This window comes from Enhydra lutris, unplaced genomic scaffold (genome assembly GCF_002288905.1).
Source record: "Enhydra lutris kenyoni isolate GAN:26980312 unplaced genomic scaffold, ASM228890v2 scaffoldscaffold29, whole genome shotgun sequence".
Lineage (NCBI taxonomy): Eukaryota > Metazoa > Chordata > Mammalia > Carnivora > Mustelidae > Enhydra > Enhydra lutris.
In genome coordinates, this window is record NW_019154113.1 from 15,946,228 (window position 1) to 15,959,737 (window position 13,510).

General features: G+C 51.7%; 1 protein-coding gene across 6 annotated transcripts in view; it reads right to left on the bottom strand.

Moving 5' to 3' along the window:
* Positions 1–13,510, bottom strand: part of LOC111152589 (neurotrophic receptor tyrosine kinase 3) — a 368,407-nt gene that overhangs the window by 226,383 nt on the left and 128,514 nt on the right. For 5 of the 6 annotated variants that reach the window (XM_022511092.1, XM_022511091.1, XM_022511090.1 and 2 more), the window contains exons 9-11: positions 12,254–12,277; positions 10,668–10,729; positions 9,736–9,838 (exon numbers count right to left, since the gene is read on the bottom strand). In XM_022511092.1, coding sequence (XP_022366800.1) covers positions 9,736–9,838; positions 10,668–10,729; positions 12,254–12,277 — 189 coding nt within the window. The remainder of the gene's footprint in view (positions 1–9,735; positions 9,839–10,667; positions 10,730–12,253; positions 12,278–13,510) is intronic. The other variant, XM_022511093.1, reaches the window with a different exon arrangement.

Consider the following 13,510-nt stretch of genomic DNA (forward strand, 5'->3'; position numbering starts at 1 on the left):
AAAAAAAAAAAAAAAAAAAAAAAAAAAGCAGGCCTATGCCTGGCGGTTCACCTCCAGATTCTGCTTTAATGGGTCTGGGGTGCAGCCTGGGCCAAGGGCTTTATGTTGTTTCAATACATAATTGGAATGTGCAGCTACGATTGAAAACCACTGATCTCAGTGACCTCGTTGAAAACCTGGTTTTCCTACTTACCAGTCACATGACCTTGGGCAATTCCCCCCAGTCTGAGCAGCTTTCTGGTCTTTACAATGGGAAGAATTGCTACCTGTGAAGACTATGGTAAGACCTATTAGATACCCGACACACAGTGAATACTCAGTATGTGTTCCCTGCCTCCCGTTCTCTTTCCTTGCTATGATTAGAAGTGACAGATCAGCTAGTATTCTCATCTTTACCCCAAATCCCAGCCTCGCTGGAAAAAGGAAGCATAGAAACAGGTTTCCGTCAAGACCATTCAGGGAAACATCAAGTCCCAGTGCCTCTACTCAGGGAGCAAAGCTGGCCCCAAGGGACTTCACCCCAGCTCCGTGCTCAGGAGAGCCCCACACTTGGGGCATTAAGCTCTACCGTGGTTGTCTTGAAATTCTAATACTTTTTGAACACCTTGCACTGGGTCCCACCAATTAGGGAGCCACGTCTGGGGGTCGTGGTTGGGGGAGCTAGCAAGGCTAATATAAGGATGCCAGCAAATCCCTCTCCGGCTGGTGGAAGCAGGATTAATAGAAGCGCATAAAGGGCCTTGTACCCGAGTGACCTGGAGGATCTCTCTCTATGCTAAACGTACTAGGGTATTGTGGAAGGGAGAGAAAGGGTGCGTCATGAACCTTCAGTGTGAAAGACCCAGGAAGAGTCCGACCCGAAGTCCTTCCTCCTTTCCTCCGGAAGCTTGGGGCTGGAGCAGGCAGCAGACACACCTGGAGGCTGAGCCACAGCTGGGTGATGGCGTCTCCTGCAGCACCCCTCTCCGTCACCCCGTCCCGCTCAGCACCCACGATGGATGCGCAGCACGGACAGAGGGGTGAGAAGGAGCTGTGGCTAGGAATTTGCAACGGCTGGCTGGTTTGTTAGTGTTCTCAATGGGGGGCTTTTTTCCACTCGTCCGAATGCGTGTTTCCCAATGAACCGCTGTTTTGCCCTCTTTGCTTTGTTGCCTACGGTTTGGAGGGTTACTCTTGTGGGCATCCCAGAGCCTTCCGCAGGTCACTGGAGAACAGGCTGCATGAACACAGGGTTCGGGCACTGCAGCCATGGGGAAGCTTCTCATTCGCTCTAGCCCACGGCCACGCTTCCTCTGGGCAACGGAAAGCAGGATGTTACAGGAGAAGATGCAGAGATGGTAAGAACGTGCCATGAGGAGATGAGGGCCGCTGCTGGAGCGGCTTCTGCAATTTGACTTTTCGGGGGGGCACCTGGGTGGCTCAGTGGGTTAAAGCCTCTGCCTTCTGCTCGGGTCATGATCCCAGGGTCCTGGGATCGAGCCCCGCATCGGGCTCTCTGCTCAGCGGGGAGCCTGCTTCCCCTCCTCTCTCTCTGCCTGTCTCTTTGCCTACTTGTGATCTCTGTCAAATAAATAAATAAAATCTTAAAAAAAATTGACTTTTCAGGGGCAAAACCACGTTGGGCAAGGAACACTGGGAGCAAGCCCAGGCTGGCAGGTCCCACCCCTCTCAGTTTCCATCCTGGTGCCGTGATCCAGGAGGATGTCTGGATCAGCGAGGAAGTATGTCACCAGAACTTTAGAGAGATAATAAAATACTGAGAGTTCATGAAATTTTTTGAGCATAAAAATTAGTATAGACTTGATTTTATTCCCAGTTTTAAAGATCTCTTTTGCTAACTCATATCCAGATATAGCTTCCTTACGTGAGAAACTACTGGGAGGGCCAGCACTTGTCCATCAGCCTGCTCACACCTACAGGAGTGTGTAAGGCATCTGACCGTCAACGGTCACGTGTGTCATCCGGGGACAAAAGGTGGAGAACTTCTACCCAGCAGTATCAAAGAATGCTAACCCTGTGGGAACCAGCTAGAACAACTGGGATTAGTAAGAACCGTATTTTGTTGCCAAAATCAAGTGAGTCAGAGAGGCAATCATTTTGGTTGTGGAGCCAAACACACTGGCCATCCTTGGCCCTAAGGAATGGGACCCTGGGGCCTGCCAAAAACAGCCAGCTCACAGGTAACCGTAGAGGAGAAACATTTTGTAGCAGACTCTATTTCCAGTGACTTTCTTTGAAATACAAGACTCTGCTCTGGAGAACAACTCGTTTCCTGGAGCGCTGAGAGAGGAATGGAAGAGCAGCCTAGCCCGAAGATGACCAATGGTGACAGTGCAGGGGCTTCTAGAACCTTCCACCGCACACATGCAAAGCCCCGACAAAGACGGGGCAGCAAAGGCATACTAGAAAAACACACACCGCCTTCCACCCGTCTGCTCAGAGCTCTCTGGGCACCGCATTCTAGAATTCAGTCACCAAGTGTGGCGAGACTTCATCCGTAGCCAGAAACTCGCAATAAAGTCCAAGCAGAGGAAGGGAAGCAGAAGGCTCCTGGCTTCAGTTCCTTCATGTCCTGCCTGTGGATTGGCCGCACACCCAGCCTATTTCACTAGGACTTGAACAAATGCTGGGACTGTTCGTGGGGGTAGGAGGGTCTGTCGAGGAGCCCAAAAGGAGAGAAAGGGCATGAAACGTTTGTTCGGAGACTACAAGGACGTAGGCTAATGATATAGGAAACGAACCCAAAAACTACTCTCATGGTTATGTTCAAAGAGCCACTGTCCACCAGGAGTCCCTCGCCAGGAACCCCTAGCAGAGGCCACTGCAAGGGTCAGAGGTACCTTCCTCCTTCAAATAACCTCAATTCAGAGGAGAGAATGGGAAAAGAAGAAAGAAAAACAAGCAAGAAGGAAGAATGAATGTATTTGAGGGAGTCAGGAAACCCAACTGCTTCACCACATTTCACTTCTGCCTTGCGCAGCTCTTGGCTTCCGACTCGGTTACCGAGAGACCAGGTAAGTCTCTTTCTTGGGACAAAGGAGCTATCCTGGTAACGGCATCTACAGTGAGCTCATTTAGGCACTGCACCACCTCCTAATCATCTCAGAAGTCTGCTGTCTCCATACCACCCTCCTTGCCTCCATCCCCTGCAGCGTGCTCACAGCAAGGGGCACCCCCTCCCTCTACCCCCCTACCCCCCCCACCCCCGCCAAGGAAGAAAGAATGCCTCATTAGAGGTTAGAACATCAACCCTTAGGAGTCCAGGATCCCTCCCAATCCCATCTCCATTCCAGCCAGAAGAAACCTTTCTTGATCTGATGCTCCAAGGTTAGGAGGGAGCCCAGAAAGGATTCCTTCCCAAGTCCAACCATTCCCCTTTACCAACAGGTTAACTGGAGGGAGAACAAGGCCATTCCGTAGGAGCAGCAGCCGCTCCCCCCCCCACCACAACATGTTTTGGCAGGAGCCAGCCCCTCCAAATCAAGACTCTGGCAGGATTCTACCATCCACTCAGAGGACAGTTCCCATCTGTTTATGGAAAGAATGTTAATAACCCCCAATCATAATCAAATAGGCAACCACTTTACTTTAAGTACCTATTAACGAACGCTAATTCACAATGGAACAGTCCTGGAGTGCCTATCCACAGGCCCATCAGAGGCACCGGCACGTGTCCCATCATTAGGATAAAAAGCCAGCGAGGGCTGCCGAAGTGCTCAACATACTACCAGAAGCCCTCGCGGTAGGTCTTGACCACGTCCTCCCCAGCCTTCCGGCTTCCACTGCCCTGTAGTGCGGTCCCCACCATGCCCAGAAAGAAATGAAGGACGTCTCCTCAGCCAGGGAAGCAGCACCCACCCCTGCTCAGCTCCCATCTTACCCCCTGCATCCCCGCAAGCCAGGTGAGCCCCAGCTTGAGATAAGTAGATCAAGAAGAGGCACTGCTGAAAGCCCCTTTCAAGGCAGACAGCACCCAAGGACAAAGCATGGGAAGAACCAGCTTCATCTCTGGGCCCTCCCCAGCTCTCTGCACACAGCACATCCCAGCGAAGCAGGGCCAGCGCTGCCCTAGCCCACTGTGCGGCTGGGAGGTGTTACTGCACTTCTCTGGTCTGTTCCCTTCTCTGTACAATGGGGACACACTCCTAAGAAGCCTGAGGTCTGCTTCAGCTCATCATTCTGTCTCTTCCGTTGGAGAAGAGGAAGCCAAGAAGCATGAAGGACACCATCACCACATCCCTGATCTGGAAATATGTAGAGATACTGAGGTCGTCACAAGGTCAGAGGCCAAAGAACATACGCTCTTTTTATAGGTTGCGAAAACCCACGTGAATGCTTCTTCCTCTATTAAATAACTACGGTAATAGATATGAAAACTATGGGACATGTTTTTTTTTTTCTAAAGATTTTATTTATTTATTTGACAGACAGAGATCACAAGTAGGCAGAGAGGCAGACAGAGAGAGAGAGAAGGGGAAGCAGGCTCCCCGCTGCCCAGAGAGCCCGACGCGGGGCTTGATCCCAGGACCCTGGGATCATGACCTGAGTTGAAGGCAGAGGCTTTAACCCACTGAGCCACCCAGGCGCCCCTGGGACATGTTTTTATTATTTAAAGACGCTCTTGCATCATCGACCTGGCTATTTTTTTTAAAGATTTTATTTATTTATTTATTTGACAGACAGAGATCACAAGTAGGCAGAGAGGCAGGGGGGTGGAGGGAAGTAGGCTCCCTGCCGAGCAGAGAGCCCGATGTGGGGCTCGATCCCAGGCCCCTGAGATCATGACCTGAGCCGAAGGCAGCGGCTTAAACCACTGAGCCACCCAGGCGCCCAACCTGGCTATTTTTCTGAAGATGGCAGGTACACCGGGGCTGCTCACTGTGGGACAGCCAAGGTCCAGGAATAAGGCTATTTGCTGGCCTTGGAAAGGGGCTGAGGCTGTAAGTGGAGAGTCCTAACCTGGCCTCACTGGACCAAGAATCCAAAGCACGACGCCTCCTCTTCTCACCACAGCTTCTTTAGCAGTACACACAGCTGCCACAAAGCCCCAGCCAGATCCTTGCCATGGTCTTCCGATGGCCGACAGAAACAGATCTTGTGAGGGAGAGCTTGGTGCAAACTCTGAACCACATCACGTCCAGGCCCAGGGCCCACAGGCACAACATCCTTAGCGTCAAAAACACTGAAGCATCTGGGGCACCTGGGTGTCTCCATTGGTTTCAACGACGGTTTCATCATGCCTTTTGCTCAGGTCATGATGGAAGGTGTGTGTGTTGGGGGGGGGGGCGGTCCTGGGATAGAACCCTGCATCTGGCTCCATGCTCAAGGGGAGCCTGCTTCTCTCTCTGCTTCTGCCCCTCTTCCACTCTCTCTTTCCCAAACAAATAAACACAATCTTTAAAAATATAAAATAAAATAAAATAAAATGCTGAAATATCTGTCTGTATTTCTGTCCCTCCCAGTGGATGGCTCTTGCCCTGCACACATTCCGGGCTCAACCCGCCTTATTGATTTCTCCCTCCACCCAGGAATTCAAGAGATAGCGTCCCGCACAGCAGGGAGCCTCCAGGTCCCAGCTCCTGCAGGCTTCTGTTCTGAAAGTCAGTTACCACAGGGAACCAAATGATCCCCCGCTGCTCTAAGTAAGACCCTGGGCTTCAGCCACAGCCTCAGGAAACCCCACTGCCCCGGCTCAGCGCCATTTCAAAACATTTGTGGATCCAAGACACCGGCTCCCCTGCTGGTGTGACCGCTCCTAGGGCCACCTTGATCAACAAGACGGCAGGGGACAGAAGTACAGAGGTGTTCAAGATGGTGCTTTTTCTATCTGTTTCTGTAAGATCTCGTTATTATCTTCATCTGGTAAAAACTAAGTGTCTGGTAGAATGCCTGTGCACACCAACATGGGGAGACCTCTGACACCTGACAGGTAAATAAACAAGATGCAGAAGGAGACTAAGAGCGTGAACCCGTGCGTCAGTTAAACACACGGAGGCGTGTATTGTGTAAATGCGCGTGTACCCACGTACACATATACGCACACATATGTAGGCGTCGATTTTCTCGTAGACCGAACGTACACTGTCCACACGTATCGCACACTGTGCGCGATCACTCTTGGGGGAGCTGCGGGCTTTAATCGCACTGGTTAAAACCGGTATGGCACAAGTTCTCTTGTCCAAATAAAACGTATTAATAAGATCAATATAAGAGATATATACACTAATAACTGTTGTCTAGAGGTCTAGGTAGGCAATCTGTGACCTATAAAGAGCAAACATACGTATACATATACACAGAAGTACAAAAACGGGGGCACCTAGGGGGCTCAGTCAGTTAAGCATCTGCCTTTGGCTCAGGTCATGATCCTGGGGTCCTGGGATGGAGCTCCAAGCCCTTAGATGGGCTCCCTGCTCAGTGGGGTGTCTGCTTCACCCTCTCCTTCTGCCCCTCCCCTCCACTTGTGCGCAATCCAAATAGATAAATGGAAAATATTTTTTACAATTTTTTCAAAAGTTTAAAAATGAACTGGTTACCAGACCTGGTCCCTAGCATCGCCGTGGGGTGGAGGGAGCCCGCAGGGCGTGAGTCTGGCTGGGAAAAAGCCAAGCGGGGAGGGCAGGTGTGCAGAGACGACAGAGAAAGAGAGGAAGAGACCAAGGAGAGAGACATAAACAGTGAACTGAGGGACACACATGAAGCCCAGGCTGGTGGCCGTCTCTGGGAATGGGGGGGACAAAGCATTTTTGGTTTTATCAGCAATGTTTCATCTCTTTACTGGAGGACTAAAACATCAGACACAAACATAAAACAAAACTGTAAGCGGTGCTTATTCTAAGCGGTGTATTTGCCACACCAACCTTGTGTTTTTGTCTATTCCTTATTTCTCAGAAGGAAGTGAAGTTCATACCAGCAATCCCTCCTCGTGCACACACTGAGTTCCGGGCCCTCGGGTGGGGACGCTGTGTATTACGTATGCGTCCCCCCATCAACCCCACTCTCCGTCCCACAGCCCAGACCCCTTCCATTGCCAAAGTAGCCCTTACTGGCCCGTTACTGATTCACAAGCTGGGTTTTGGTTTTGTTTTTTCTTTAATGATTATAAATGCAGTCATCTATCTTAAGTTCAATGAACATTTGTCAAACACCGTGAGAAGCTTCAGGCACACCGGACTGAATGATCTGTGGTTTCTGCCAAGTCGCTCCTGGCCTGGCAGGACAGACAGATGACGTGTGTGCAAGGGAAGGACAAGGCACTGCGGTTAGTGCAGAATCCAGGCATCCTGACGAAACACGGCGAGTGACAGAGGTGGGCGTGCGCGAGTCCTGGGAGGGCAGCCCTTCGTAGAAGGACAGTGAAAGGAGCCAGGAGACGCTTACACGTGAAGAAAAGAAGGGGAGAACTACAGCCATGGTGCCCCCTTTTATATGCCAGGTCCACACATGTCTCAACGCTCAGAGCCAACCCATGGCGGCAGGGGAGGCTGCGAGGGGCGGCGTAACTTAGCTAAAAGCAAGGAGCAATTAGGTGGCACGGCAGAGCCTGACCCAGATCTGAACGTTCAAAGCTGAGGACGGGCGGGTTCTGAAGAGGTCGGGGTTCACCCGAGTCAGAGTCGGGGGGCCTCCTGGTACCCACACCTTCACTCTCTCTTGCACCGGGATGCCACTGGCAACAAAGGATCGGGGTGGGCGCAGCCTGGGGCACATGCTCACTCATCCTGGGATGAGGCCCAAGCCCAGGGCAGACAGGCAGCTTCAACCTCAACAAGGTCAGCCTTAGACCCATCTCCACATCCGGCCTCCAAGTACAGCCTCCCTCCTTCAGGCTGCTGGGCTCCCCAGGAGGGGACACCTTCCCCTCCACCTGGTGGGCCATGCTCTCTGGGGCCATCCAGGGCCAAGGAGGAAGCTCAGCTCTGGGACAGGGGAGCAGGGGCTGGGAGAGGCTCTGAGGACAGCTGAGGGGAAGGCACCACCCTGGATCCTGCCTAATCCATCCGACATGGGGACACACTGTTCCAGAAACCGGATGACAATTAATAGGAAAAATCTGCTCTCACAGCGCTGCCAAGCATGTCACAGGGTCTCAGCTGGTGGCGCTGCCTCCTTGGCGGGGAGCAGAAATGCCCCATTCTCCCCTTTGGCCGACACCCTCATGTTTTCTCAGGTGGAAGGAGGGAATAGCTATGGTCAAAGGGTTCCTCCCGTGGTCTGAAAACTTTGCCCAAGCAATAAGGCCAGTCCTCAAAGCCACGGCCCCAGGGATTAGGCTAAGACTGAAGGCTCGGCGCTCAACCAGCAGGATTCATCTTCGAAGCCCGTGGAGCCCTGTTTGGCATCAGGGAATACTGGCAGATAAAACATCTCCCATCGAGGTGCCTCACAGTGGTCTGATCTTGTTTAAGTCGTGGGGCTTTGGGCCAAACTTCTATCGCCTCTCTAGAATTTGCCTGCACAAGTATTTCTCTGGGTCCAAATACTTCATAGGATTCACGAAAACCTGGCTTGCCTTGCTCTGACTTGTTCAGCTTAAGCAAGAACAGAAAGAGGGTACAGAGGTAGGTAGCCTCGGAGAAGCCAGGCAGCCTGCCCTCTTGTTTTCTGCCCTTCTACCCTTCCACAGGGATCTCTTGCTGAATGCCAGTGTTCTAAACTTTTAGGGGAGTCACAGAATATTTTGAGACTATAACACAAGGAGTGGACTAGTTCCTTTCCAAACCATCCCCTATCCCACCACGTACACCCAAACATTTGCATAAGTCCAGGGGACCACTGTCCCTGTGGATCTCATTCACATGCCCTTCTTCGGTCCCCGAGTCCCAAGGTCAGGACTCTCCTCACAGATCCCGATTCATGTGCAGAAGCTATAGAAACTCATCTTTCTGGATCCCATGCTCTCAACCCTGGATTCCAGTTCAGCAACCTGACCGTTTGTTGAACCTTTCCTCATCCTTCCCTACCCACCTCCCATCGAACATTAGCCAAAAATGGAAACCCCAGTGGGGAGCAGGTCTTTAAATTCCAGTTTCTGTTTGAGAACCAGTACCCAGCCTCCCGGAAGCCATCTGGACAGATCCATCCCTGAGACCAGGCAGATGGGTGCTAATTCACCGTGTTAACCCCTTTGGTGCCACTCCCCCCACCCGAGCCCTGGTGGGAAGCCTCGTCTCACAGCCCTCCCCAGCCAGAAGGGGGCTGAAGACTCAGGATTGTGGAAGCTGGCCAGCAATTTTAGCAATCGTGTTGCTCTTGGCATCCACTCTGGGACCTTGTGTAGAGCTACGTGCTGAAATGCCATCATGTGGGCAACGTCCCAGCACCGGGGTCCACCACCCGACATCTAGCTAGCTAATACCTTCGCAGCACAACTCCGAAGGAGGGGGCAGGCAAGAGTGAAACCAAGCCACTCACACAAGGAGTCCTTTTTCTCAGCAACTCCCTTCACAAACTACCCTCCTTCAACAAGCAGCCCTGCTCTATGCTGCTTCCCTGTCTCAGGGCAAAGCCAGGCGGACCACAGTCTGGGCCCCGTGGACACCAACATTGCCTCTAACCATCACCACCAGCAGTGAGGGGCAGACAGGAATCTCCACCAGGACGCCTTCAGCCCACCAGCGGAGGCCTTCTTGGGGAGCAAAGGGAGAATAAAACAGCCTCTTTTGATCAAAAGGAACCCAATTCCACCACCCCCCGCCGGCCAGGAGACCCTTGCAAGGGAAAATCCCACCTTACCCTTCATTCCAAATTTGGACCGCCGACCGTACTTGTTGATCATGATGAAGAGAACCACCAACAGGACGCAGGCAAAAGCAGCAAGTCCCACGGCGATGGACACCTGGGGGGGGCCGAGAGGGGGCAGGTAAGCACAGTCACCGAGAACCCGCGGGCCAGGGAAAGTCACACGTGCGCAAACGGACATCGTCCCATCGGGGGAGCCGCGGCAGCCCACTCCAACCCGCACCACTGAGTCAGTTCCTGGGCAGAAGTAACTCATGAGACCTTGAGCACATTACAGGAGAATTAATTCCCCAGCTGGATGAGAGAACGTCCCGTGGCTCAGCCTCTCATCTGCGGGCCATCCGTCACAAGCAACGCAAGGGCAGGCCTAAGATGTCTCTGTCTACTGTTTGTTGTTTCCATTAGCAAAAATCCCTCTGCACCTTCACATGGATAATCTTTACAGAATATCTTCCAGAAGGTTCTGGAGATCTGGACTCTTAAAAAACAAAACAAAACAAAACAAAAAAACACCTTTGCTCTCCTCCTCAGGGACATCTCTGGCTCTGAGAGTCAGGCAGGGGAGGGTTGGGGGAGGGACTGGAAAAACCCACGCAAGGGGTTGCTCTGAGCAATTCTGACTCTTGTGAAACGTTTGTGTGGTTAGTATTGCCCTCGAATCAGGCCCAGCCAGGCTCCTAGCAGAGTGGGGGTTTTCAAACGGTTTTCTTCCGAACCCTAGGGCTTGGAGCGGATCCTCAAAGAGTTCCTCAAATAATGACTTATTCTCATCAAATAAGGAAGGTTTCAACCACCTGAAAGGAGGTCATTCAGAGCAGTTTTTTTCTGCCGCATATGCTGGGGTTCCAAGTAAGATAAAATTCTGGAAAGTTAGCTCCAAAAACGAAGTCAGTAAACACCATCCCCTTGATCCGGGAGTGACTTACCCCAAAAGTGTCTTCCTCCGGTTTGTGGGTCACCGTGATGGGTGTGGGGCTCACGTCGTAGACTGAAAACCAACCAGACCAGGAGGGTGGTTAGCTTACCAGCCACAAGAGGCTCAGCCACTGACTCCCAGGGCCCCCACAAGCGTTCCTGCTCTGGCTTTGCAAAGGTCCCTGGAGACCAGCTCAAGGGCAGGCTCCACGAGGAATAAAGGACCCTCACTGCCACCCACCTACCTCCATTCCAGAGTAAAGAATGTCACCTGGGCAACCTAGGCCATGAACTACTAGGTACAGAGGAGTAGAAAAAAATGGTTTGGGATCCAGGCCAGGGTGTGGATTGGGCACATTTTGTTGATGACAACAGATGGTGTTGACATTCGGCTACCCTCTGCCAGGGACCCTCCTTTCCCTGTCCCTGGCTCTCCCATGCCCTTCCTTTCTCCCTCTTTACTTCTCAGTGAGACCAGGAGACCCACGGCCCCAGGAACAACTCACTGTCCACTCCCCTACCACGGAGTTCAAAACACAGTGGCCGCCCGAGGTAAGCAGCAAGTCCATCTGCCCCAGAAACACCACCTTTTCCAGCAAGGCTGGGATGGGAAGCCGGTCTGTCCTCCATCTCTGATCATCTCCTGGGCAGGAAACAGCCCCAATTCAGAAGTCTTTGGAGGGACATTCTGGGAGATGACAAGTCCTCTCAGATCAAGGACAAATGAAGGAATCACAGATAATCTGCACATCCATGCCCAGCAGTAAGGGGTGTCCTCAACAGGACTGTCCACCACCTCAGGCCACACATAGGGCAGAAACGACAGTGCTGCTCCCATTAGTCTCCCATGGGGAGAAAGGGAAAAGCCATAAATACAGATTTCCCCACCATCCATGAGCAAAACACCAAATTGGCGGGGGTGGGGGGGCGGTGGGATGTCTGGTCCTAGCCCCAGATTGCTTTTAAATTGAGCCTCAATAGTTCTACTTTAGGGGTGCCTGGGTGGCTCAGTCAGTTAAGAGTCCGACTCTTGATCTCAGCTCAGGTCCTGATCTCAGGATTGTGAGTTCAAGCCCCACGTTGGGCTCCACACTGAACATGGAGCCTACTTAAAAAACAAAATAATTCCACTTGAGGACACACAAGCCTATCAGGAGACCTTGTAAATTACTCACAAGGTGAGTCCCAGCCAGATTCTGGGCCCCTCAGAGCAGGTAAGAAACATGGGTTTAGGGGCCCCCCTTCTCTCCACAAGGACACATGAGACGATCACCAGAGGTCTACCTAGGCATGTGAAACCCCATGTCCTTCCTGACACCACCCCTTCTCATCCAGGCAGGGAGAGAGACCCACAACTTGCTCAGACCTTAGGGAACTCTGTGGGGGAAACTGAGGCATGGAGACCAAGAGTTGTGCAAATGGAACTACCCAAGAAGTATTTCTACTCTCCAGTTCCCCTTCACAGTTCCCTGAGATGCTCTCAGCTGCCGTGGGTCTGGGGCTGGCCGCGGAACAGGAAAGAGGGCTACACGGAATCCGTAATCACCGAAAGTACCAGAATAAAGCAGTTTCAAAGCAAAAGATAAAGCAGACTTACTGGAGACAAAGTTATCCGTGCTCTCTGCAAAAAAGACAAAGGGATTATTAACAAGTGTCATAAAAACCAGAACAGAAGCACTGTATCTTCCTCGTAGGTACGACCTCTCTCACTCACCACGAGTGCCCCTTTACTCTGGCAACTGAAAACTAAAATCCTTGACACACCACCCCTCCCCCACGCCACACTACCCACTCCTGGAGGTGGTCTTCCAAGTGGAGAAGGAATTCGAGATAAAGCTCCTGGTTCCCAGGGAGGTGGCCCAGCCACCCTAGGGTCTATGAGATGGAAAATTACATCTAGACACAATGTCTCACCCACAGTCCTCTCCCCTTCAGGTACCCAGAGCGCTGGGGATGTTGGTGGTAGTCCAAAGCCAAGAAGAGATGCTGCAGGGTGGGTTTCCCTGGACTTTGGTGGAAATGCCAGCTGTGATCCCAAGACAGAATTCCTCAAATTGATACAGACAGTTTATTCTTGCGGTCCCTGAGATGTTCCTGGGAATCCCTTTATGAACCTGCCCATCCCCCAGATGAAAATGTGCTATTGGATCTTCGCCTCTAGAAATGGCTCAGCGAACATTGAAAGTGCATCATTATTAGACACTAATTATAAGCCAGGGGCTGGACTCGGTGCTTTATGTAACGCATCACTTGATCCTTATAACCATCTGAGGAGGTGGAGAGCATTAGCCCCATTCAACCGAAATAGAAACAGGCTTCTAGAGATTAAGAGACTAACTGAATCTCGATGAGGGATTATTAGACTGAGCTGGATTCAAATCCAAGCCTGGGCTCTTAGCCACTCCAGCAGAGACTCCCCAATTCTAGCATGCAATGAAATCATCTAGAGGGTGACAGCACTACCGTTCTCCAGTAAAAGGAATGACAGGGCTCCTCGGAGAAATGCATAACTTCAGGCTTGGGGCAGAGAAAGTACAAGATGTGCCCGGAACACCGTGTGGTACTAGAAAGCAGGAGTGTGCTCCGGATTAGCGGGAGCATGGGAAAGAGCACGGGAGCCTCCAATGACCAAATGTGGGACAATTTAAGCAAAAAATGAAGACAGCCATGGATTGTTACAGGCTGAATTGTACCTGCCCCAAATTTGTACGGTGGAGCCCTGATCTCCAGCACGTCTGCAGAGGACTGTATTGGGAGACAGGCTCTTTATTATTTTTTTTAAAGATTTTATTTATTTATTTGACAGACAGAGATCACAAGTAGGCAGAGAGGCAGGCAGAGAGAGAGAGGAGGA